The 24,290-nt window shown below is 35.8% G+C and overlaps 2 protein-coding genes and 2 pseudogenes across 2 annotated transcripts; all 4 read right to left on the bottom strand.

Annotated features, from left to right (window-relative positions):
- Positions 1-8: 8 nt before the first annotated feature.
- LOC121791000 lies at positions 9-1,087 on the bottom strand (annotated as a pseudogene).
- A 908-nt stretch (positions 1,088-1,995) lies between these two features.
- LOC121790999 (macro domain-containing protein XCC3184-like) lies at positions 1,996-4,300 on the bottom strand. Its single transcript, XM_042189074.1, has 6 exons — positions 4,188-4,300; positions 3,978-4,080; positions 3,798-3,893; positions 3,624-3,698; positions 2,793-2,862; positions 1,996-2,379 (listed from the first exon to the last, which is right to left on the bottom strand). The coding sequence occupies exons 1-6, from the start codon at positions 4,213-4,215 to the stop codon at positions 2,305-2,307; spliced, it is 447 nt and encodes a 148-aa protein (XP_042045008.1). The 5' UTR covers positions 4,216-4,300; the 3' UTR covers positions 1,996-2,304.
- A 1,531-nt stretch (positions 4,301-5,831) lies between these two features.
- Positions 5,832-7,688, bottom strand: LOC121790998 (annotated as a pseudogene).
- Positions 7,689-14,512: 6,824 nt separating this feature from the next.
- On the bottom strand, positions 14,513-17,557 carry LOC121790997 (transcription factor RF2b-like). Its single transcript, XM_042189073.1, has 4 exons — positions 16,807-17,557; positions 15,628-15,760; positions 15,466-15,550; positions 14,513-15,237 (listed from the first exon to the last, which is right to left on the bottom strand). The coding sequence occupies exons 1-4, from the start codon at positions 17,178-17,180 to the stop codon at positions 14,861-14,863; spliced, it is 969 nt and encodes a 322-aa protein (XP_042045007.1). The 5' UTR covers positions 17,181-17,557; the 3' UTR covers positions 14,513-14,860.
- Between the last annotated feature and the right edge of the window lie 6,733 nt (positions 17,558-24,290).

Genomic DNA, 24,290 nt, shown 5'->3' with positions numbered 1-24,290 from the left:
AGAGCTTCAAAAGATCCAAAGTTGCTGTCGATGGCTTATGCAAAGAACCATGAGGAGGCTCACCACCACCAGCCTGAAAGAGAGATTACCTAGTAAAAAAAATCAAAAATAGAATAGATATGCAACCATCAAACATTAGATGGTGTACTTACACGAATAGGAGCGAGATTCTTCCAGAAAATTGAGTGATTAACATGACCTATCAAAAAAATAGAAAAAAAGTTTTAGAGCTAGGAAAAACATGCATCAAGAAGATTAGCTTGGCCACAACCACATATCTAGCATAAGTAGATAAAGAAGGCATTACGTTCCGTGCCAAACTAAACAAAAAACGAGGTATACATGTGTCTAGGTGTTAGAGAATGGAACTGAGAATTGAAATAATTAAAATTTGTATCCAATCCGTGCAAAAAGAAAGAACATATAGTATTAGTACATAATTAGTTGCTCAAATTACTGGTAACTACCATAACTCCTGAAATTAAGAATTTTGCTTAGGCTAACAATCAGCAAATTTGTGACTTCTCTTGGGAATTTTTTTTGGATTTTGATATCCCTAAAAATATGACTCACGGATTGAAAAGAACAGATTAAAATGAACTGGCACCAAAGAAATGTAAGCATCAAACCACATAAATGCGAAACCCTAAGCAAAAGGTTCAACTCAACTCAAGCAACCGAACATCAATATTGAAAATTGAGAAATGGGAGGAATTGGAAATGAGATAAACACACCTCCTCCGTTGAATTTGATAGCGCTCTGAAGCTTGACGACGGTGGAGGCGTCGCCCTTGGCTGCAGCGGCGTCGAGCTGCTCAAGAGCCTTGTTGTAATTGGTGATGTAAGTTTGGTGGTGCTTCTGGTGGTGGAGCTGCATGATCTCGGCGCTGATGGCGGGCTCCAGCTCGCCGTAATCGTAGGGCAGATCGGGCAGCGAGAATGTCTGGATGCCGCGAGAGGCGACGGGAGCCGCCGCCCTCAGGGGATTTCTAGCGATTAGGGTTCGGAGCGCCATTAGAGTATCTCACTCGCTCTTCTGGAGAAATGTAGAGAGGAGATATATATTTGATTTCACTTTTCAACCTTACACTCCAAAGCTTGAGTCTTGAATAGGTTAAAAAGGTGTATTCGGTTTACTGAATTTCCAAAAATTACTGTAACCGTTTTTACTTCATTTTGAGAGAGCTATTTTGTAAGAGTTAAATATCTGTTTCTGCTCGTTTTTTTAGGATTTTCCAAAAATGATTCAACCTAACAATTTTACTGAATTTCCAAAAATTACTGTAACAAAAAGTGCATTCGGTTTACTATGTTTGCGATTGGCTCGGAGATTGGCGGCGAGGTTGGAGGTGGGGCGGAGAAGGGCCGAGTCGGAGAAGACGGTATATGGTCGGAGAAGGCCTCGGAGCATCATTTGTTGAAAAAGTCAACTTGTATAACCATTTGGTAAGCGACGAATATAGAATGATAATCACTTGTTGGAAGAGAAATCAAGATGATCATTACTTGTTAGAAGAGACATCAATAACTACCTTGATAACCTCACTAGATTTATAATATGTGATCATCTTTTTATCCTTCACTAAATGGTTATCATCTTGAATTTGTATAAGTAGGTTTTTCCAATATGCTCCTAAAGTAATCAAATAAAAGAATGTGTGATTTAGCTAAGAGAGATGAAGAGATGTATGAGAATATTGTTATTTTTACTTTTCTAAGCTTCACCAAGTGATTGTACAAGTTGCTTTTCCAACCGAAGGTGACCCTGACGTCTTCAACAACCTGGACGAAGGCGAGGCCACAGCAGTTGTTCAAGGGGGACGCGAGTGAGGAATGAGAAGAAGAGCGAAGAGGGTGGAAGAGAGGCGATGGAAACGACGGCAGGTCCTACAGTGGCAGTTCGGCAGTCTAAGAAAAGAAGCCGGCATGAGCAAGAGAGAATGTTGTGCTTATGTGGCTTTATTTTCTTTTGTCAATTTTCATACCACAAAGACATGTCAATATGAAAAGGTTTCGATTAGGAATGAGATGATTATACCAAGTGTCTAAGTACTAGCAAACTATCTATGTTAAAAACAGATACTTTCCTTTTAAAAATAGTTCGAATATCACCCATACTTAAAAAAAAGATTTATTAGCCTATAAATAGCAGCACAAAATACAATCTCACTAAATTACCATGTATCAAAGGATATGTCTTATAGATCTGAAAGTATTTTTTCATCACAAGTTTAGCAACTTCATGAACAAGCAGCTCATGCCTGTCTAATATCTCCATTCGGGATAGCCACGGTGCCGGATTCATCAATTTTTAAGCAATTGATTGGCAGTTTTCACCCAAACATTGCATATCTCGTCTGAGAAGAGAACGAAATGCACCTGAAAAGCATATGAAATGGCAATATAATCACTTCAATAAAACTTCTACTAAAGGAAGATGATTATCGAACAGATCAGTTATTAAATTCAGAAAACGGAGAAAGCACAAAATAAATCATGTTGACACTAATTCACCCACTAGTTTCTATGTGTATTCTTAAGCATGTTTCAAATGGGAGAAAAATGAGGGTAGCCTATAGTCACAATTACGTGAAAATCTTGTACTTCAAGATTGCTGCAAGAGTAAAGAGTTAATTCACAAGAAGCTGGACAAGAAAATAAGCTAATTTAATCAATATAAGGCTCCTACTTTATCAAACTAATTGCATATAGGCACACAATCTTTTAGACGATAAGAAGCACTAGGAGAGGGTAAGAAGTAATTTATGGCATCTTGGTGAAAAAGAAAGTACCTCCTTAAAGTCACCAGCAGATGCATTCACTGTAGATATGGCCACTTTGGCAGCCTCATCAAAAGGATAGCTGCAAATGAAGAGTATAAGAGACTAGCAGAAGACCACTTTAACAACTACATGAACTTAAGAAAGATATATCACGGGGAAGTAGACAATACTCCCTCCGCCCATAAAGTATACAACATTTGCTTTATTTGTATTTTGGCACCCACAAAGAGTACCACAATTCTTTTTAGACATGCCCCACAATCTACTTCATATTTCAACCTTATACACACTACCTTTTGTACCAAAAACCGCTCTTATTTCTACATGATGGGACTCTTAGTCATACCCTATATGGGTATATCCACTAAAAACACATCTACAACCACTTTATTTAAACCATTTGTGGATGGAGGGAATCCAAAACGTCAAAAAACCAGCATGTAGGATACTCCTATTCAGATGACAATATGTATCTAACTGAAGCTTGATATCCTAGTTACATTTTAAAATAAAAGAAGTTTTAAATTAGAGAAAGGTTGACATTACACATGCCTGACATAAAAAATTAAAAATAAAAAATCCCATTTTTTTATCGGCAGAATAACAAGTGCAACATATCTTCAAGAACCAATAAGTTAGTAAAATTAGTAAGGAAAAGGTTGACATGAAGAATCACAGAGCAAATGACCTAGTTCATGATAGCTGGTAAGTATAGGTGGCAAACTTAGCAAAAAAATTATGTTTAAATAGATAATAATAAAAGGTGATCTAGATGTAATACAAGAATTTAAAGTTTTATTGAGATGTTAATACTCATAGCCTGAGTCAATGACAACATACCCATAGACCCCGCAAGATATAGCTGTAAATGCAATGTATTGAATGTTGTGCTCTTTCGCCACACGTAGACTGTTTCTGTAACAAGTTTTACACAAAACAAATACAAATTCAGCATTTCAGAAATTCAACTTGTAAATCATAATAAGTGGATATTGACAGAGCTCAACTAAGTACCTGTATGCATTTCTCAAAGCAGCTTCAGGGTTCTTATCTGAATGATAAATTGGTCCAACTGTATGAATAACATGAGAAGCAGGCAACCGAAAGCCCCTATTCATTTGAAAACATTAGCTTAATCCATCGCATTACCAATGAAACGAAAGAGAGAAGAATATTGTTTTCGGCAACACATACGGGGTAATCCTTGCTTCTCCTGTGGGGCAACGAACTCCTGGCCTCACTTCTGGGACCTCATAGCATGCTTCCCGTAGTTCTGGACCAGCAGCTCGATGTATGGCTTGAAATATATGGATTCAGACAAAAGATAAGATAAAGATAGCCAAATATCATGTAGTTCACTAGAAAAAAAGTCATAAACAAAGTAAATAAGTAATAGAATCTCACCTCCATCAGCACCACCACCACCAAGCATCCGTTCATTTGCTGGATTGACCTGTAAGGAGAGACTAATTTCAATGTTGGAGAATGTTAAGTCCAAAGGTTATACTAGTAAACATTCTTAAAGGCTAAATTAAGCAAAAAAGAACATGGAAATGATCATTTGCAATCTTGCCATAACAGTACTAAAAAAACAAATATAATCCTAAAACAAGAATTAATTTAGAATGACTAGAAACAAAAATTACATAAACATGAAACTTAAAAAGCATAGACATTTCTGTAACATATTAATACAAGCAATGTGATCAACAAAATCAACAGCAAGCCCCAAAATTGCCAACACAAATTCACCGATCTCTACATTTCCTATATAAAACTCATTCATCTGTACATTAAATTCACACATTCACACACACAATACGAATGAGAGGGGAAGCCTTACAAAGTTCATCGGAGAGCCGATCGACAGAACCTACCGATAATCGTCGCCCATCTGAATCTTCAGAAGAACACTCGATGGAGACAGCTGAAACGCCACAGAATCGGCGGCGGCGGAGTCGACATCCTCGAAAATGCAACTGTGACGGTGGTTCCGCCGCTTAGCGAGTGGCGAGGGGTCGCAACGACGGAGGGGCGCCGCAGCAGGGGGCGGACGGTGAGAATCCGGTGAGAATCGCTCTTGCGGAAAGGGCGGAAACGGATTGCGTAGGGTTTTGGGGAGAATTTGGAGCAGAGAAAAAGCGGATGATTCTGGAGTAGAGTGAAGAAGCAGCTGCCTGCGTCATTTGCTTGAAAATAATTATTTAATAATTGAATTCCTTTTTGGTGAGTTTCGAGATAAACCTTATTGTTATTATCAATATATTTTAAAATAGTACTCCCTCCGTCCCACATAATTTGGGACACTTTGACCGGACACGAATTTTAAGAAATGTAATGAAAAGTGAGTTGAAAAAGTTAGTGGAATGTAGGTCCATTTTTATATATTAGTTTTATAATTAAATGTGAGTAAGAATGAGTTAGTAGAATGTGGGGTCCACTACCAAAAATGGTAAAAGTGAAATGGGTCAAATTATGTGGGACGACCCAAAATGAAAACTGGGTCAAATTATGTGGGACGGGGGGAGTAATAATTTAATCAACAATCAGAGTGGTGCACCGGAAGCGTAGTGAGCCCATAACCCACAGGTCCCAAATCGAAAACTGGCTCTTATGTTTTTTTAAAAAAATAATTTTTACCATTTTCTTATTTTTTGAAAAATGATTTTCTTCCATATTTTTTTACCATTTTCTTTCATATGCATTGAAGCTTGCATTTATTTTTTTTATACTCCAAAACTTAGTATAAGACTTCCATTTATTTCTTTTCTCACTCCAAAACTTAGTTTTTCTTATACTACTACTTTAATTTTTTTTTATATTTATAGTTATTTTCGGAATAAACAGAAACAAGTTTCAAAATTGTGAAACTTTTAATTAAGTTACAACTCTAGTTTTCTGTCACAAATTAGTATAGTTTGTTCATTTTTATTAGTTTGTTAGAGTTCTTTTTAGATTAACATATTTCAAAATTGTTATTCAATTCACAACTCCAATGAAATACCAACTCATTCTTCAATGCTATAAAAGCAAAAGACCAATAAAAAGTAATGAAACATAAATATGATAGTATTATAAATCTCATCTCATCAATCTCTTTCAGTATTTTCACTGAATCAAGGATTAAATCTAGAAACTTATGCATATTAGATACCCTCAATGGCAGCATCAAACTACAGTCACCATCTAAATATCATTTTCAAACCAAATTGAAAAATAAAATAAAATAAAGTATGCACCTATTTGATATTTAGTGCACACATATCGGCCTAAGCGGGTGCAAACCTACCACCACAGCACTTGAGCCTCTCCCAGATATCTCACCCCCTTTATGCCAATATACACTAATAATTTATCTCAATTTCACTTTCAGTTCTTTTTTTTCTAATCTAATAGTTTAATTTTTTTTATAAGACAAAGAAATGACATTTTGAAATACTTGCTGTTATTTGAGTTTATGTAATTAAAACTGTTCCCCCGAAAATGTTTGTCCGAATTGCCAACCGGCCGGCGCAGCGTTGTTGCTAACAAGGGTCCTTCCGTCGCTAGTGGTGACTTGGAAGGAGAGGGCTTGGCCATTGAGGTTGGCGTTGCTTTGCCAGTTCTGGCCCCAATTCCTCGACATCGCTTGCCACCCCGTCCTGGATCCTTTAATCGAGACGGAGTGGACGTCCCCAGCCCCGCCCACGTTCGTGACCAGGACTAGGTTGAAGAACGAGTGCCCGTTGATTGTGAACCTTATCCCTCCCTTCTTTTGGCAGGGCACCCTGTCACATACCATTACACATATCGATATTAGTAACTTAATTATTCCTTCTTATATATATACTCTCTCCGTCCCACATAATTTGACCCAGTTTTCCATTTTGGGTCGTCCCACATAATTTGACACATTTCACTTTTACCATTTTTAGTAGTGGACCACACATTCCACTAACTCATTCCTATTCACATTTAATTATAAAACTAATATATAAAAGTGGGACCCACATTCCACTAACTTTTTCAACTCATTTTTCATTATATTTCTTAAAACTCGTGCCCGCTCAAAGTCCCAAATAATATGGGGGACGGAGGGAGTATATATCATGGTCTAATTTCGTATTTTTTTTATTTTAAGAAATGGTAAGGTACCTTCGGAAAGAGACGGGGACGATTCCGGCTCTGTACTGGGCGATTTGCAGGTAAGCGGGCTCCGCCAGGTCGAAATGCTGGCGAGGAGGATTGCACCACCCGCCGTTGTCGTTGGGTAGCGACGGGTTGGGCGGGCAGAAGTTAGTGGCGGTGACGGTGAGGGTGCCGGGCAGGCAATATTTGCGGTCGCCGCTGGCGCATGTCAGCTCGTAGCAGGCCCCACATGTCAGCCCGTTATTGAAAAGAGCAGTACTCAACGCAGCTGTGTTTGTTCCATATCCTTGACTATACAAGTTACCATAACCACAAGCACCCCTACAATAAACAAATTATTAAAAAACTCAACTTCTCCAAATAATTTCGCTTCATGAATAATTAATTAAATAAAAAAGTAGGACCTTGATTTGAACATGTCATATGACATATTAACGTGGTCCAAAATGTAGGGCAATGCTCATGCATAGTAACAAAAGAAACAGTGTGTTTATAGTGAGTTAAAAAAAATAAACTCACCCATGGTGCCGGAAGCATCACCGCCACCGTAGAAGTGGCGTGGGCGCTGTCCCAACCGCCGCCATAGTCGGAGAAAGCGCCACGTAAGCAAAAGGCGGCGAACGAGAGGACTAGGAGAGGGAGAGAGGCAATTGGGCGTTGGGATTCCATCGAGAAGAAACCGATTGTAACTTTCTTTAGAGGGAAAGAGGAAGAGAAGATGGAGAGATTGATACAAAATAAGGAGTGAGAGAGGCGCTTATTTATACAGAGGAAAATGCAGATAAGAAATGGTGAGTACTCCTATATATAATGTAGAAAATGACAATATAATGTGAAAATGACAATGAAATTTGAGAGCCACAATCAAATCCAATCTATGTATATTTTGGGAGAAATATTGCACATGCATTTGTTCCAACTTGAACTACCAACTGCTAATCTCATTGACCCTTACAACCACATGCAGTTCTAACTGTTTTTATTTTTCCTTTATATCAATTCATTCAATTTTTATTTCATTATTTTTTGGGGGTGACACTAGAAAATTTGTTGTCGCATTTAATTCAGTTTGCTTAAATTGGCCAGAAATTACGCCTCATCGGCCTGTGAGTGAGTATATAGGCAGTATTATTTGTCTTCATAAATATTGAGATTGCAAATGTCAATTTTCCTTCATTGATTTATGGGTGTTAATTAGCTATATTATTTTATTTAAGATAACCAGTGACCGATAAATAGTTGTATAATCAGTCCATTACCTTTTCAGATAATTTTCAATTAATTAGGTAGACTTTTATTTAAAATTTGGAGAGTTGAAGAAATTGTGTATATATCTAGCAGAAGTCAAACTTGATTAGTGCTGTACATTTTTCTATAGTCACACCAATTAAATTAATACTACATGATTTATTATATAAATACTCTCATAATAGGTCTAGTATTACTTCTACATTTTATACCGTTAATTGATTCTGTTAATTTGTAATTTACTTAGATGTTGCGACTAATGGCAGCCCCACATGCAATTTTAATTGTCAATTTACATTGTGAGTCCCCAAATATTGTTGATAGTATTAGGGAAGATATTATGTTGGATTGGGTATGTGTGTGTAATTAATTATGAAAATTACTAGAATAAAAAGTACCAGTAATCAATTATTTAAAGAAGGTCAAATGTTGTTTTAAAGTCAATCCTAGAAGGCAGTGGAATAAAATGTGGAAAACGATGAGCATATGAGATTTTAGGACCATAATTTGTGGGGGTGCATCATTTGTAAACTTTGTTATCCAACTATTACATGTAATTTAATTTCATAATTAATCACCTAATTATCATAATATTATAGGAAGAATCCTATAAGTATTTTTTTCTATTTTATGGGTGCATCATTTGTAAACTTTGATATTCAACTATTACATGTAATTTAATTTCGTAATTAATTACCTAATTATCATAATTTTAAAGGACGAATACTATAAGTATTTTATTTCTCTATATTATAAAATCTCTTGGTAAACTCTCGCTTCAGTCACTCTTTTGATAAATGACCCTTTTAGAATATGCATTTTTTGTCCCTTCATATTATTTTTTATATTATCCAAGTTTTAGTTTATTGCATTTGTACCTTTTAGGGTTTTTCTATTTTACGAAAACTTGTTTCAGTTAAACCCCTTTTAATTATATGAATCGATGACATCTATAATACTGTTGTGCCCAACTGTGTACCATCTTAATCGCTTAATTAAGAAATCTTTTTAACTAAAGTAAATTAAACATTACTTGATTGGAGAATTTAATATCTGTAATTTGATGTGCTACCTAATTCGAACGTCAGAAAATACTATTATATGTAGTAAACAGACTTCTTGTTAATTAATACAAATGAGGCACAAAATTAATTTGGTGAAAATGACTTCAAAGAGGTTGTCGGTTATCTTCATGTGATATAGTAATACATAGGCTATAAAATTGACTATACTTGTCAAAAATAAAAAAATACTAAAAAAATAGTAATAATAATTTTTGGCTATTATATGCAGTTGTGACCTTGCAGGTCGGCTTATTGAAATTAAACATGTAAAAGTCCAAATTAGACTCACAAAAATAGTTACAATATGTATAGTTTAACCAAATCAAAAAAGCATCACAGTGAGTCAGATTCGTCACACGTGTCGAGCCCACGGTCTCGATTATAAAAAAATGTTACCACTTTAGCAAAAATTAAGTACAGTGTGATTTCATTGTCATCCGTCAAAATCAGTTTAGGTGATTAATTCATTGATGATACATATAATCATGAGTAGATTCGGGTTAACAAAGATTTGAGATTTTTCCATACAAAACAAAATAAGATGAAATATAAAATTAAAGATTTAGAGAAGCAAATGGGCCTACCATGTTAGGGGCACATGCAAGTCCCGGAAAAGATGGTATGTTAATATAGAATTTATTATTGAGTTTTGACATATGAAAAGTATTTGTACCTAAAAATACATAATAAATGATTATTTAATTTTGTATACCCACCTTCATAGTCCACATATTCGTGCCTACACGTTTTTCCTTGAAGAGATTTTGTTGAGGAAATTATTTGTTAAAAATATTACTACTAAAAATTATTGATGAAAAAATGGTCTTTTATGTTTTGCTTTACTAAATACTACACATAATTAAATATAGATTTAACATGTACGTACTAAAGATAGTAATGTTGGTATTTACAAAATAAGTTGCCTTTATTAACGTTTGTTATATTAACTTCTCAAACTTTATTAAGCGTGATTAGGTGGGAAGCTATATCGATTTTCTTTTTGTGATGTGGTAATTTTGTCTAGTATTTATAGTTTTTATATTACTCCATAGTCCCATAATAATTATCATTTTTTCCATTTCGATGCGTCCTACAATAATTATAACATTTCATTTTTTTTATCATAAATGATTATTAGGTCTCACATTCCACTAACCTACTTCACTCACGTTTTATTATAACTTAATCTTCAAAATCCCAAAGAATAAGCAGAATTTAACTTCGTTGGTAATCTGTTTAAAAGAAAGATCTTTTACCATCTTGTAAATAAGTAATACTCCATCTCTCTGCGAATGGGAGCCTCATTTTTTTCGGCATGAATTTTAAGAAATATTAAGAAAATTAAGTGAGTGAAAAAAGTAAATGGTATATGGGTTCCACTTATATTTATTAGTTTTAAATAAAATGTGAGTGGAATAGTTAGTGGAATGTGTGATCTGTTACCATATAGTATAAATGTACCGGGACTCCTATTTGCGGATAGACTAAAATGAAAAACGGAATTCATATTCGCAGACTAAATGAGTACGATTTGAAGCAACATATATAGATATATTGACATAGAATTTACCGTTTGTTCATAGTAACCTACCCTCAAGGGAAATTGAATCATCGTTGCCTTCTTGAAAGTGAGATATCCTAAAGATCAAAACCACTAGAAATGAAAGTCACCTTCACCAACCACCCTCATAGTATAGTATGATTCATTTTTCAATTTATTATTATTTTTTATTATTTAGTTCATTTTTAAAAAAATCAGTTTACATATTTAAATATAATCAAGAGGAATTAATTTCAGACTGCTAAAAAATTATATAAGTAAAATACAATAAATTTAATAATATAAGGGATAAAAAAAATTTGTCTATATCAAAGTCAAAAACGAAATGATGCCAATTGTCCTTGACGGACAAAAAATGAGAAAAAAAATATTACTACTATTGATTGTCAAGGGAGAGGTAGTATAGTAGTTTTAGCCAAATATCATAAAGGTATTTTTCCTAATTTGAATATAAGAAACAATACCTTCAATTTGATTACATCTCTCTAACTACCTTTGTTCTATGCACACTACTAATTTGTTATTGCATTCGCTATTTTTGGCAGTGAAACTTGAATGAGGCCATTAAAATTCCAAGAAAAGAAGGCCATTCTTTAAATTCTAAAAAAAGAAGGCCATTAATTACTTAACTGACTGACATTAGTATGTAGTTAAAATTTGGATTTTTCATATACATTATGTATCCACATTAGACTTTTGAGCATCCATTTCCATTTGATTATTTTTAATTCCATGTCAGCAATTAATTTTTAAAATTATGTGATGGGCCAAGTCGTATTCAATTTTGCATAATATGAACTCCAGGAAATTATGAGACAATTATGTTAATGTATATTTTACAAACTTTATTGTATATGAGAAAAATTAGCTGAGTTGGCCTTCAAGAAAATAATTGAGTTGAGGTGGATGAACTATACAATGAAAAGTGGCAAGATATAAATTAATAGTAATATACAATGCATTGGATATTGTAGATAACCGTCGCCTCAAATATAATTCTAATTCAACAAATGTATATAAATTATAGTGACTTTTAATGATTAAAAAGAAAAAAAGTGAAAATATAGTGGTCGAAAATACATTGAATAGACAAAACACTGAGTGCCTCAAATTAGATCCACAAAAAGGCATGTGGGAAGTTTATCCAAATGGTCGCTGTTTAGGGGCCAGAGGGAACTATTTCTAAAGGTTTGTCTAATATTCTACACTTGCTATCAAGACAAACTTTAATTCGACATTAACTTTGAGGGTCAAGCTATAAATATTAATGAATTGGGCTCAATTTATGGGTTTTTTGCTGTGTACTTTCGACGTGTTTTTGTGCATTTTGTCTATTCTTTTTTAGCTTGTCTGTTCGTTCAGCACTTCATCGTGTGTTTTGTGATTGTTGTTTGGAATTTCACATTTGCCTTCAAGTTGACGTAGCATGTGAGACCATTCTTCGGCAGTAGATGAAATTGACAGATAACACAAGAAAATATGTGCTGCTCATTTACTTTTTTCTTTGTCTATTGTTTTTCTTCTGCATTAGTTTTAGATAGTACTCCGTATAACATTTGTTTTTGTTTATGCATTGATTTTACTGCTTTTTATTGTTTTTTGTTTATTTATATTACAAAGAATACTTGAAGCCAATCACTTGGAATGAGGAAGGTTCGCCAAAATAATAAAATGAGATATTAAAACTAAACAAAATACAACTAACATAAAAGTTGCATATGCACTACACTCCCCAACATAGAGACAACAACAAAGATAATCAACCGAAAATCCCAAGAAAATAAAGACAAACCACCCGAATAAGGACTAAACACTCCTAAATCAACGAACAAAGATACCATAACAAGACTATCACTACTAATGAGTAATTCCAAAATAACAAGGATCGCATAGACTCAATCCAATTAGTTATCCATCTAAAAACAATTTACATACTATTAGTTATTTCACAACATGAGAAAATAAAAATAACTTACAATGACAACTTCATATTAATTAGTACTTTCACTTAATTATTTATTTCTCATATTGTATTCATATAGATGTAGGCATATGATACATATCTTGTTTTTAATCAAACGCGAATTCCTTATTTTCTAATATATCCATGAACATATCTTATTTTCTCATTGCCGTCAATTAGTTCGTTGAAAACTACTTACTAATTATCTTGAATTTCAATTTTCAATTCATAAACTCCTATGTTTGCCATGTGCAATTAATATATATAGTTAGGTCATGGTAGGGCAAGTATTGGCCCTTAGTGAGGCTACAAGCCAATTTAATTTTGGGGTCCTAATTCTTGGTCTACGCAACATATACGTATACATAATGTTTTTATGTAGGTGGTTCAAAAACATTTGTCAATCCATGTAATAAATTTTCTTATAGTGATACATTTATATGAGGGCTACATTTCTTTAAATTATGGGCTTATTGGTAAAATACTAAATTATGAGAAGTAGTATCGAAACAGCTAGCGATCGAGCATCGTATAATTTCTGACTCTGGACTCAATATTCATCAGGTATCGGGTACTCGCTACCCGAATATATCAAGGTCGGGTGCAGGTACGGGTAATTTCCAAGTAAATAATTTGCCTAAATATTGAAGAATTTAGATGTGTTTTAGAAATAAAAAAAATAAATGCATTATTGAAATGATTTATAAATCACGTCAAATAGGTCTTTGGCCTTTGGGCAATCAAATCAGATATAACTGCAATACTTATGTTACGTCGATAGAAATTAATATCGTCGTATTTAATGAATATTAATTTCGTCAATGAGCAAGTGGATAGGCTTTATTACCATGATTTATGGGAGAGATATTAGTATTAATAGAAGGTGGTTATTTATGCCTTTATTTGCTTTTTGCTGGCCCCCTTTGCTGACATAATAAAATGCTGTACAATTATAGTCTTCATTTTCCTTTTTTTTGAACCAATATACTATAAAAAAAGTCTTCAATATTTATGTATAAGTCGTAACATATCACATGCATTCATTTAGAGTAAATTGAATACACAATGCTATAAGAAAATGTGGCATGCATATAAGTTATGCATTTAGTGTAAATTGGATACACAATGCTATTAATAAAGTGGGGCATAAATTATAGTAGAGCCACACAATATAGACACTAGCAATTTATTTGGTCGATCAGCAATAAATATTTAAATATATTATTTCATATTTATTATTATTATTATTATTATTATTATTATTATTATTATCACCATTAAAAAAACCATGTGTTATTTATTCAATATATTTACTGAAATCGATAATATCAGAAATATATGGCTGACTTATATGGGGAAAGTTAGACCTCAACGCCCAATGTACTTTTACAGTTTCGCAAATTTTTCTCAATGTACTGAAAAATAGCAAGTAAATGCCTAAACTATAACAACTACGTAATGAAATTTCGAGAATGTAATTATTAAAAGTTTAATATTTCGAGAATTCAAATGTTTTTTACTTTTAGATTATACTACTAGTTATTACTTCATTGATCTACAATTTAAAAAATCACACTTTTAACTTGCTGCAAATTTTAAAATTGTGAAGAAAAGTTAGCGAAAAAAAAAATAGTGAAATGTGAATCTCAATTTTATAGTATTCGTTTGTAATGGGACGTGTGAACGCAATGATTTACTAGAGTGAAGATTAAACTTACTAAAAAAATGATTGAAAAGGTAAATGAAATGCAATAAACAGTTAAAATGAGTGAAGAGCAAAGCATAAAAATTAAAAAATCTATCAGTAAACCAACACAAACTGATGTGCAAGTCCATTACAATCGACAGACAACACAACCTATGATTTCTCAGTTTAAACGAATAAATCAAAATGTAGACGAAACGAAGACTTAACCGGCTCCCAACACAAAGAACAACGACAAACCTACAACACTAAGGGGGAACCTAAAACAACCAGTTAACTCCAAAGAAAGAAAGAAAAAAAAGTTAATGAAAAAATGTGGATTGCTGATGATTCTGGATGTTAAACGCGGTGTCAGTCTATGAACAAACAGATTTCCGGGGATAAAAAAAAATCAAAAGAACCTGAAAATCAGAATGTACTACTGCTTTCACTGGCGGATATAGAGGGGCCTTCAGACTTCACGTGAGTGGCCCCGTTGCTGATGTCAAGACCTTGAAATCGTCCGAGAGGGTCTTGGTGCATTGAGTCAGAGAGCGGCCGTGTGTGATTGGCAGAGAGCATGGCGTGCTGGTGGTGGCTTGACATGCCGGCTTGAAGAGTGTGAAACTGCTGCATTTGTGCGTTCAATGATTCGTTTGAGCCAGCTTGAGGCTGGTTGGAGAAGAATGTGGTCTGGTTGTAGGGAAGGTGCTGCACGGTTAAGTTGAACGTATCTGATGTGGTCGACATTTCTCCAGTCGCGACTCTGAGTCTTTCTACTTCCTGCCGTAGTGCTTCATTGAGTGCTGCATATTTTCAAAGAATTTCATCTCAAATTGGTTTAAATCACATTAAAAACTCTAATCTTGTATCAATGCTAAATTCAGAAGGATCAAGAAGCAAACTTTTAAAACACAAATACTTTTGGTTCGACAAATGCTAGTGAGCGATGACACGAGGAGCTGGTACAGATGAAAACATCCCCAATTCAAGAGTTGATGCATCAGAAAGGTTGTTACTACATTAGTACTTACCATCGCGTAGCTGAGCTTGCTGTTCCATGGCTTGCAAACGAAGCTTAAGTTCCGTATTCTCATTACTGAGTCCAGTCGTGTCTCTCTGAAAGAGATAACATTTGCATCAGAAACATCGTAAAGTTAAGACTGTAGTAACATGTTTTGCTCCAGTAGACATACCTGAAACAGAGTCAGTTGCGCAGAGAGAGTCGTTGCTTCAGTTTGAAGCGTCTGAACTTTCCTCTCCAGTTCAGATATATACCGGGCCTTCCTTTCTTTTGATCGAGCAGCAGACTGTCTATTTGCCAGAATCCTGATGGTTGTGATTGTCGATAAAAGGAAAACACAGTCAAAAGGCCGTTGATGATGAAGCATATCACAAACTACAAAACTTAATAAGAAAACACATCTAATCTCATTTCAAGCGTACTCTGACAAATCGACAGCAAAAATTAGAGGGAAACTGTGAAGTGGACGATGGAAGAAACGAAAGTAAGAACCTTGAGCGGTCAATGCAATATACCTACCTAAGCTCACCAAAGATTTGAAAATCGAGGATAAAGTAGACAAGATTACTGAATTGCAAGATGTAGACATCCAAAATTCGACATACTAATCCAACTTGATAACAGAGCTGATATTTTGTAACCCGAGTTTCATTTAGCTGAGTTCAAAGTGCATGATGTCTTAAATGTTAAAAATTAAAATCAACATAGTCCACATTATATCCTTCAGAAAAAACAGTTGCATTCTGCAATAAATAACATTGGTTTAACTATATTTGAGTTGATTTAGTACTTTTCTTTAGAACTTCTTCTGCTAAAGTATTTTACCAAATCCAGATCACTTGATTCATCACAAACCACACAAGAAAAATGCACGAGCAATCGCAGTTAATGTTCCCGATAATAAGTAAAGCTCATACACAATATATCCATCATTGAATAGAAAAAGACAGGATTTTTCCAAATCATCCACTAAAACCCAATCAAGATCTCCAAAGCTATAATCCTTGCCATTAAAAGGGTTGCTTTGATTTAACCACATTTGTGATAAATGCCCAAATTCACACATCAATTGAGCTCCATCCTTACCCAAAAATGACCTTAAGTACACCACAAACCAATCATAGATCCCAACACTCAATTACTTAGAAAAGATCAAGCAACTGTTACAACTCAATTAATGCAATCACAGCCATAATTAAAGAGAAACACATCACTCAAATCCACACACCAAAATTTCAAGATTCACAGAGATCGATCCATCCCAAGATCCAATCTTGAGGCCATGATCCAACACAAGCATTAAGCAAAAAACCCAGATCAAATCCACACAGAAAATGAGTAAAGATTGCACCTTTTTGCGCGTTTTGGATCAATAGTCCAGAGCTCAGCAAGCTTATCAGGGGGCATAGCCTTCTTGGCCTCGATGCTGCTGTCGCTGAGCAAGAAGCTGGAGGAGCTGTCGACAGAATTGCTGTGGCGGTGGCGCGGCCTCTTGTCGGCGTCGTCAGATCCGGGGGCGGCGCTGAGCTTCTCAATGTCCATGTAGGTGGAGAAGAGGTCGTCTTCGGATCCCATCTCGTCGAAGCTGGCGGCGGGGGCGTCGAAGGGGTCGGAGGCCAGATCTAGGTCGTCGGGGAGGCGGAAGTTGACCTCGGAGTGGGCGCGGCGGTGGCGCATTGCGGCGGAGAGGGGCGGCATTTGCTGCTTGGAGTTGGGATCTTGCATCTTGGTGGGTTATTGCGGTTATATTTAACTGTTTCTGGTTGAACTAGGAAAGACTTTTAATAAAAGGGAGTGGAGTGTGTGAGTTGGGTGGACTTTTTGAGAGTGTGTAATCATTTCATGGTGTGGGGTTGTGTGCATGGGATCAACACCCTCTAGTGGTTATGCCCTATGCCATGCTACAATCAATCATGGCCTACTTACACAAAGGTCATAGTGTTGCAAATGTGGATATTGGTGGTGATGGGTGGTTAAATCGGAATTGTCGATTTGGTTTGAAATCGTACTAGTGGTTCTGGAACTAGAACTGGATTCGTCATGAGTGAGGTGAGTCGGAACTGGCTTTTTGCGGTTTAGGTGGTCTGGTTATGGTTTTGTAATGCTGAGCTGCAAATGAGAGATTTCGTTTGAAATAAGTGAAGATCACGAAAATCGAAAAATAAATCTAGGAGATTGAAAGAGGTTGTGGAAAACCCAAAAAAGAACGGTGGGAGAATTGGTAAACCAAAATCGACGATTTTGCTCGGATCGGTGGTTATGGAATTGTCATAATTAAATAAGGTGACTTCGCAGTTCAGGTCGTCCAGTTATGGTTCTGCTAGTCTTGAACGGTAAACTAGCGGTACAACCAGAATCATAAAAAAATCAACAAAAATAGGGAATATCGGAAAAACTATAAAAGAACCGTAGAAAATTTGTACGTTGGAATTGGAACCGTCTTGGTCAGTTCTAATTCCACATTGCATGGAACTAGAAATGGCGAAGTGGATATTGTACTAGTGTTATCCATTTTAAGATCTTTTTTCCTTTTATGTAAACAGATTATTTCATGAATTTAATACTTGCATTATATGGAAGAAAATGGAAACGAAATGTAATTAGGAAAAACTACAACAAAATGCTTGGCTTAAATTTTGGTCGAGAGATATTATTTTATCGTTTTTTCAAAATAAAATTAGTAAAAGAAGAGTTGAATTCATATTGGTTACTCTTTAATGTCAGAGGTTCACAATATTCAAGTTTTTGTGTAAAGTGATTAAGTAAAATTTATTTGCTTCAATAGTTCTCCAGATATCACACACCACATTAACTGCAAATAATTAAGCAATTGCAAATAAGCTATTGGAGCTTCAGAGGTTCACAATATTCATGTTTTTGTGTAGTCATGTCTTTGCAACGTCACGAATAAGATTATATCAAAGATCATCTCGACGAGATTAGCTCCTTTCATCCCCTTCCTCACAGTACCTAATCAGAGTGGGTTCATTAAAGGGCGTCTCTTGAGCGACAACGTGCTGTTAGCACAAGAATTGATTCGAGATGTGGCTAACTGCTCCTCGACTCCAAATGTGGCAATTAAACTTGATATGGCTAAGGCATATGACCGGGTACAATGGTCATTTTTGATCAAAATTTTACGTCGCATGGGGTTCTCGGAGAATTGGCTCGGATTGGTTAATCGTTGTGTTAATTCCTGCTGGTTCTCTGTGCTCATTAACGGATCTGCTGCGGGTTTTTTCAAATCCTCGACGGGCCTTCGACAAGGTGACCCTCTCTCACCCTCCCTCTTCATCTTGGCTGCGGAATATCTGTCCCGCAACTTAGATAAGCTGATCCTCGGGAGAAAGGAGATGCGTTTCTTACGTAATCTCGAAATATCCCACCTGGCATATGCGGATGATGTGATTGTGTTCACTCAAGCGAAACAATCCTCACTTCAAGAGCTGGTGGAGTGCATCAATCATTATGCCGCTGTGTCCGGATAAAAAATCAATCTGGAAAAGTCCCAGTTTTATGTGGACGAGAGGCATGCGGATTGGGCTGCACAGATTGTGGATACATGTGGATTTCAGCAAGGAAGGTTTCCTTTCATTTATCTTGGAGTTCCAATCCTCAAAGGAAGGAAGAAAACGGACATGTTCAATTTCATCCCGTATCCATTCATGGTCGCTATCCTTTGGTGGAAGACTCACACTTATCAAGAGCACCCTGGGTGTCCTCTTCATGTTTTTCAGGTGCTCGAGCCCACCAAAGAAGCTATGAAACAAATGGAGAGTCTATTTGCTAAATATTTCTGGGGTTGTATTCAAGATAAAAAGGCTACTCATTGGATCAATTGGGATCAAGTGTGTCACCCATTTGAAGAAGGTGGATTGGGAGTTCGGAGTCTTGAAGACATGGTCGAAGCTTTTGGGATGAAACTATGGGTGAGATTCCGGGAGCAAAACTCCCTCTGGGCGAAGTACATGTGGTCTAAATACTGCAGCAAGTCGGCTCGGTCGAGAGCTCCCTGTTCCGGAAAACAGAGTACAACTTGGAAGAGGATGGATCAAAATTCACAAGCATATACACTGGGCCCTTGGATATTTGGTGGGGGGAGGGAGTTGTGTAATCCAAGGATGGACCTGCCTCTTCACCGAGTTAAAGACTTTTGGAGGAATGGGGAATGGAACGTTGACCTCCTTTCAGGGATCTTGGTTCCATTTGGCGTGCCAGCGGGAGTGGTGGAGGAAATTGTGAAGGTTCTGTTACAAATTCTGCTCCTATCTCTTCTCCACCACAGCTGCACACGTCTCCCACTCACTCCACAGCCTCAGCCATAACTGATGCCACCATTATCCCAACTGTCCTGAAAGCTCGCCCCATCAAGAAACTGCTTCATCTCAAGGACTACGTTTGAATCATTGTTCTGTTAGGATTTCCTAGTTTTTCTCAAGTTGTTATTCATGTTATCGTGGTTTGTTTCATAGGATAGTATTTGCTTTTGAAGTTGTTATTTCTCCACTATAAATAGTGGTTGGCTCATTGTAGTTTGGCGGAGAAAATTAATGCCTTCAGTTAAATTCCCTTAACCCTTGTGCTCTACAATTCGTATGTTTCCATAAATTGGAGCAAGAAGTTGCTCAAAATACTTCCTCCTTTAACAGGTTCCCTTTGAGGCAGGGAACAAAGATACTTTGAGATGGTCATGGAGAGTTTTCGACATGGGAGCTATGTAGGCATCTTGCCCCTGTTTTTAAACTAACTTGGTGCGATCTCATCCTTCCTTCTATCTCAATCTTCATTTGGAGGCTTCTCGAAAACCGTATTCCGGTGGATGCAAAGCTTCAATGGAGGAAAATTAGCCTCGCTCTGCAAATCCCCCGCGGTGGAAACAAGAGAACATCTGTTTTTGCGTGGGGAGATTGCTTCGCAAGTCTGGAGGATGGTGGGAGATGGAATGCCGCGGTGCTAGACTTGGAAGCGCGTATCAGATTCTGGCATAGACGCATCTGTCATACAGATATCCCCTGCCTTGTCTTATGGTTCATCTGGTCGGAGAGAAATAGCAACATTCATCGGAATACAAGCTTTAGTGTCGGATCGGTGTTTAATCGGATCAAATCATATCTGCAACATCTTAAATTGGGCAAAAACCAGTGGAAACGGATATGTTTAACACCTCTAATTGGAGAGAGAACAAATTAGGCATGTGCGATGGATTCCGCCCGACTCAGATTGGATTAAACTCAAATTCAGAGGCAGGGGCCGGAGGTGTTATTAGGAACGCAAGTGGAAGCTTAGTGCAGGGGTTCATGGAAAACATCTCGGCTACTTCAGCCCCCGATGCAAGCCCTTTCAATTGCGAAGGAGCAAGGGAAACCAATCTGGATTGAGTTGGGAGCAAAGGATGTGGCTTCCTTGCTCATATCAGAAAAATTTGGAGCAGCCAATCTGAGATATAGAATCATTAACATCCGCAACAAGCTTAGGCAAGTGGAAGCTAAAATTTCTTATATTCCCGCTCAAGGCAACAAGGTAGCAGTCGTCCTCGCGCAACAAGGCAGCAAAGAGAGGAATAGGATTATCTTCGAGCACAACTCAGCGCCGGCGCTGGTGAAGGGCCTGATCAGAATGGACCAACTTGGGTACCCGAGTTTCTGGCGTCGTCAGTCCAGCCATGAACATTAATGGTTTTTTGTTTTATTTTGTGTGTACATTATATTGGTGTCTCCCCCTTATTTGGAGGAGTCCTCACGTTACTCTTTGAACATTAGATTGCTCTTTGGGTGTTGTTTCGTTGTATGACGGAAGTTGATGAAATAAAGGGATGAGGGACCCGTGAACCCTCCACCGCTAGGTGTTAAAAAAAAAAAAAAATTATTTTCTCTTAGTTCTCCACTTACCACACACCAGATTAATTGCAAATAAGTTATTGGAATTTTCTTCAACAATTAATCGTAAAACTATACATACTGCTATGGATGATATATGATAAAATTCATGTGTGGTGTTATCCTCGTTGAATTATTCGGATATCACTTTAGATACCATTTAATCCAAATTAGACTTTATAGAATTTTTCTAAAAAAAATGTTAATTTATGATTTTTTTTTCAACACCCCTATTTTAAATTTTAATGAAATTGAACGAGTATGTGGATTATTACTAGAAGATATGTAATGACGAGTTTATATTAATAAAATATTTTGAGTCTGGTAGTAGTATTTATTTTGTGTAAGGACAACAATAAGGGGATGTTTTAGCTAAGTAGTAAATTTTAGTATTTTTCAAAAAAAATTCTAAAACATGCTTTTCTTTAGTAACCTCCACAGTATTACAATTTTTTTGGTGTTTTTCAGAATACGTCTTCGACAAACATTACATTGCGAAATTAGACAACAAGCATGATATAAATGTGTGTGAGTGATAATTTTATTATAAACAGTTCAAAAAAGACACATACTAATTCATACTCCTATATCAATTGCCACGTAATTAATAATAATTTGTAGTATAAATCAAAATTCTTTCTTTTTAGAATAGAATTTGAATTCTAATGCTCCCAAGCCCACGACAACGGCCCATCACATGTCCAACTCACCTCATGATCAAGCCACTACAATATTATAATAGCCCATCAACGACCCAAGCGTGCCTACTCAAATAAAATCCTCCCATATCTCGGCCCAAGCGAAACAAACACCGCCCACACAATCCTAGATTATTCTTGATTATAAATAATTGTTAGCTTGGTTATATCATTTTTATTCCCAGTGCCCTATTCGTGTGTATGTAATGAACATGGAAACCCAGATCTACACATGCATTAATTCTTACGAATCTCAATAAATAGTAGACAAAATCTCAATACAGTTTTATTGAGATTTCACATGCATTATGTTGAGATTTTACATGCAGTATATTGAGATTTTATATGCTATATATTGAGATTTTTTTATGTATTTGTTGATAAAAAAATATGTTACGAAAATTGAAACAAAAATCATCAAATTTCATCATCCGAACGTCGTCGGAACATATGCAAGTGAGATATCATTAGAATCCTTATAAAATTACCTTTAATTTGATATATTTTTTACGAAAAAATAATATAAATCGAGTGAGTTATGCAAATTTAAAGTTTTAATAAGAGAGAATTGACATTAATACCCTTCAATTTTATTTAATACTCATTTAAATTTTTCCACATGGCATTATATCCACCACTAGATCTTCTAATCTAATAGTTAAAAATTGGTCTCAGTTTTGGATTGCTAATTAGTTAGCAATTGATTACACCCCTTCTACCATATTATACTCCTAGTTTGTTTGATTGGAAATTTAAAAAAAATTACTATATTTTTTGTGAAAAGTAGCAAAGTTCATTAAAATGTACTCCCTCCGTCCCACGTTACTTGAGTCATTTCTTTTTGCACTCGTTTTAGAAAAATAATACTCCCTCCGTCCCACTTTAGGAGTCCCGGTTACCATTTTTGGGTGTCCCACTTTAGGAGTCCCGGTTGGAATATTCCATAATTGGTAATAGGCCTCACATTCCACTCACATTTTTCCACTCACATTTTATTATAAAACTAATATATAAAAGTATGACCCACATTCCACTATCTTTTTTCACCAACTTTCCTTTACATTTCTTAAAACCCGTGCCGAACTCAACCGGGACTCCTAAAGTGGGACGGAGGGAGTAATAAATAGTTAAAGTATAGAGAAAAAAAAAGTAAGAGAGAGAATATTGTAGAAAAGATTCTTAACTATATTATTCAATTTCTTACTTTATTTTCTCTTCACTTTAATTATTTATTATTAGTTTTTCAAAACAAGTGTGAAAAAGAAGTGACTCAAGTAACATGGGACGAAGAGAGTATACTAATTGATTAGATAATTCATAAATCGAGCACATAATCCATAAATTAATCATATAAATGGAAGGAATTTGTCTAGTTAAATGAATTTATTCAGCTAGATTATAATTTTTCCTGATTAAATAGACTGCGTATTCATAACTTCTAGTGTATTCATAATTTCTACAATATACTCCCTCCTCGGCGAATAGGAGTCCATTTTCCTAATTTAGTCCGATCGCAAATAGGAGTCTCGGTTCATAAAGTAAGAGAAAAGAGAAGAAAGACAATTAAAGTACTATTAGTAGATAGTGGAACCCACATTATTATTATAGTGTTTTGATGGTGGTCTAAGTTGTAAATTACTAAACGTATAGAGATAATAAATTGTGATAGCTTTCCATAAATAGAAATACTCATATTTTTATGAGATGAACAAAAATAAAAAAATGTTATATTTTCATGGGACGGATAGAGTATTATTTTAGTCGCAAAGTTTTCTTTTACTAACTGAAAATGATTGTATGGATCAGATAACTATGAACTTTAATTACCAAGACCTCTTTTGCTATTGCAGCGCTACTGAGATGGCTAATCTCATAAGGAACAGACTGTGTACAAAAAATTAACCAAGATTACAAATCAACTAAGTACAGGGGAAAATACAATCATAACCCTAGCTACGTTCAAGTTCTCAACCAAAGTTGGTGATAAGTAGTATTCTAGGCCTCGGTTACTGGTCAGTATGACGTGCTTAATTGTCTATTATCTGCAAAGAAGTTGCTAAAGTGTGCAGGGAAAGCTTCCAAGTCAGCAGGAGAAGGTTCAGAATACTCAGGTGCAAAGGGCGCTAGAAGGGTGCAATACTGACCAGTATGCATGCCTCAAAGGCTCGAGATGGAGAAGAAGGATAGCTGGGAAAGATCAACTACAAACAAGGACAGAGAAGTCATTTCACATGGAGAGTCTACCCTAAAAGTGAGGGCAA

The sequence above is a fragment of the Salvia splendens genome, unplaced genomic scaffold (assembly GCF_004379255.2).
Source record: "Salvia splendens isolate huo1 unplaced genomic scaffold, SspV2 ctg70, whole genome shotgun sequence".
NCBI lineage: Eukaryota > Viridiplantae > Streptophyta > Magnoliopsida > Lamiales > Lamiaceae > Salvia > Salvia splendens.
Note: the sequence above shows the minus strand (reverse complement) of the source record. Positions and strands in the feature narration are given on the sequence as shown.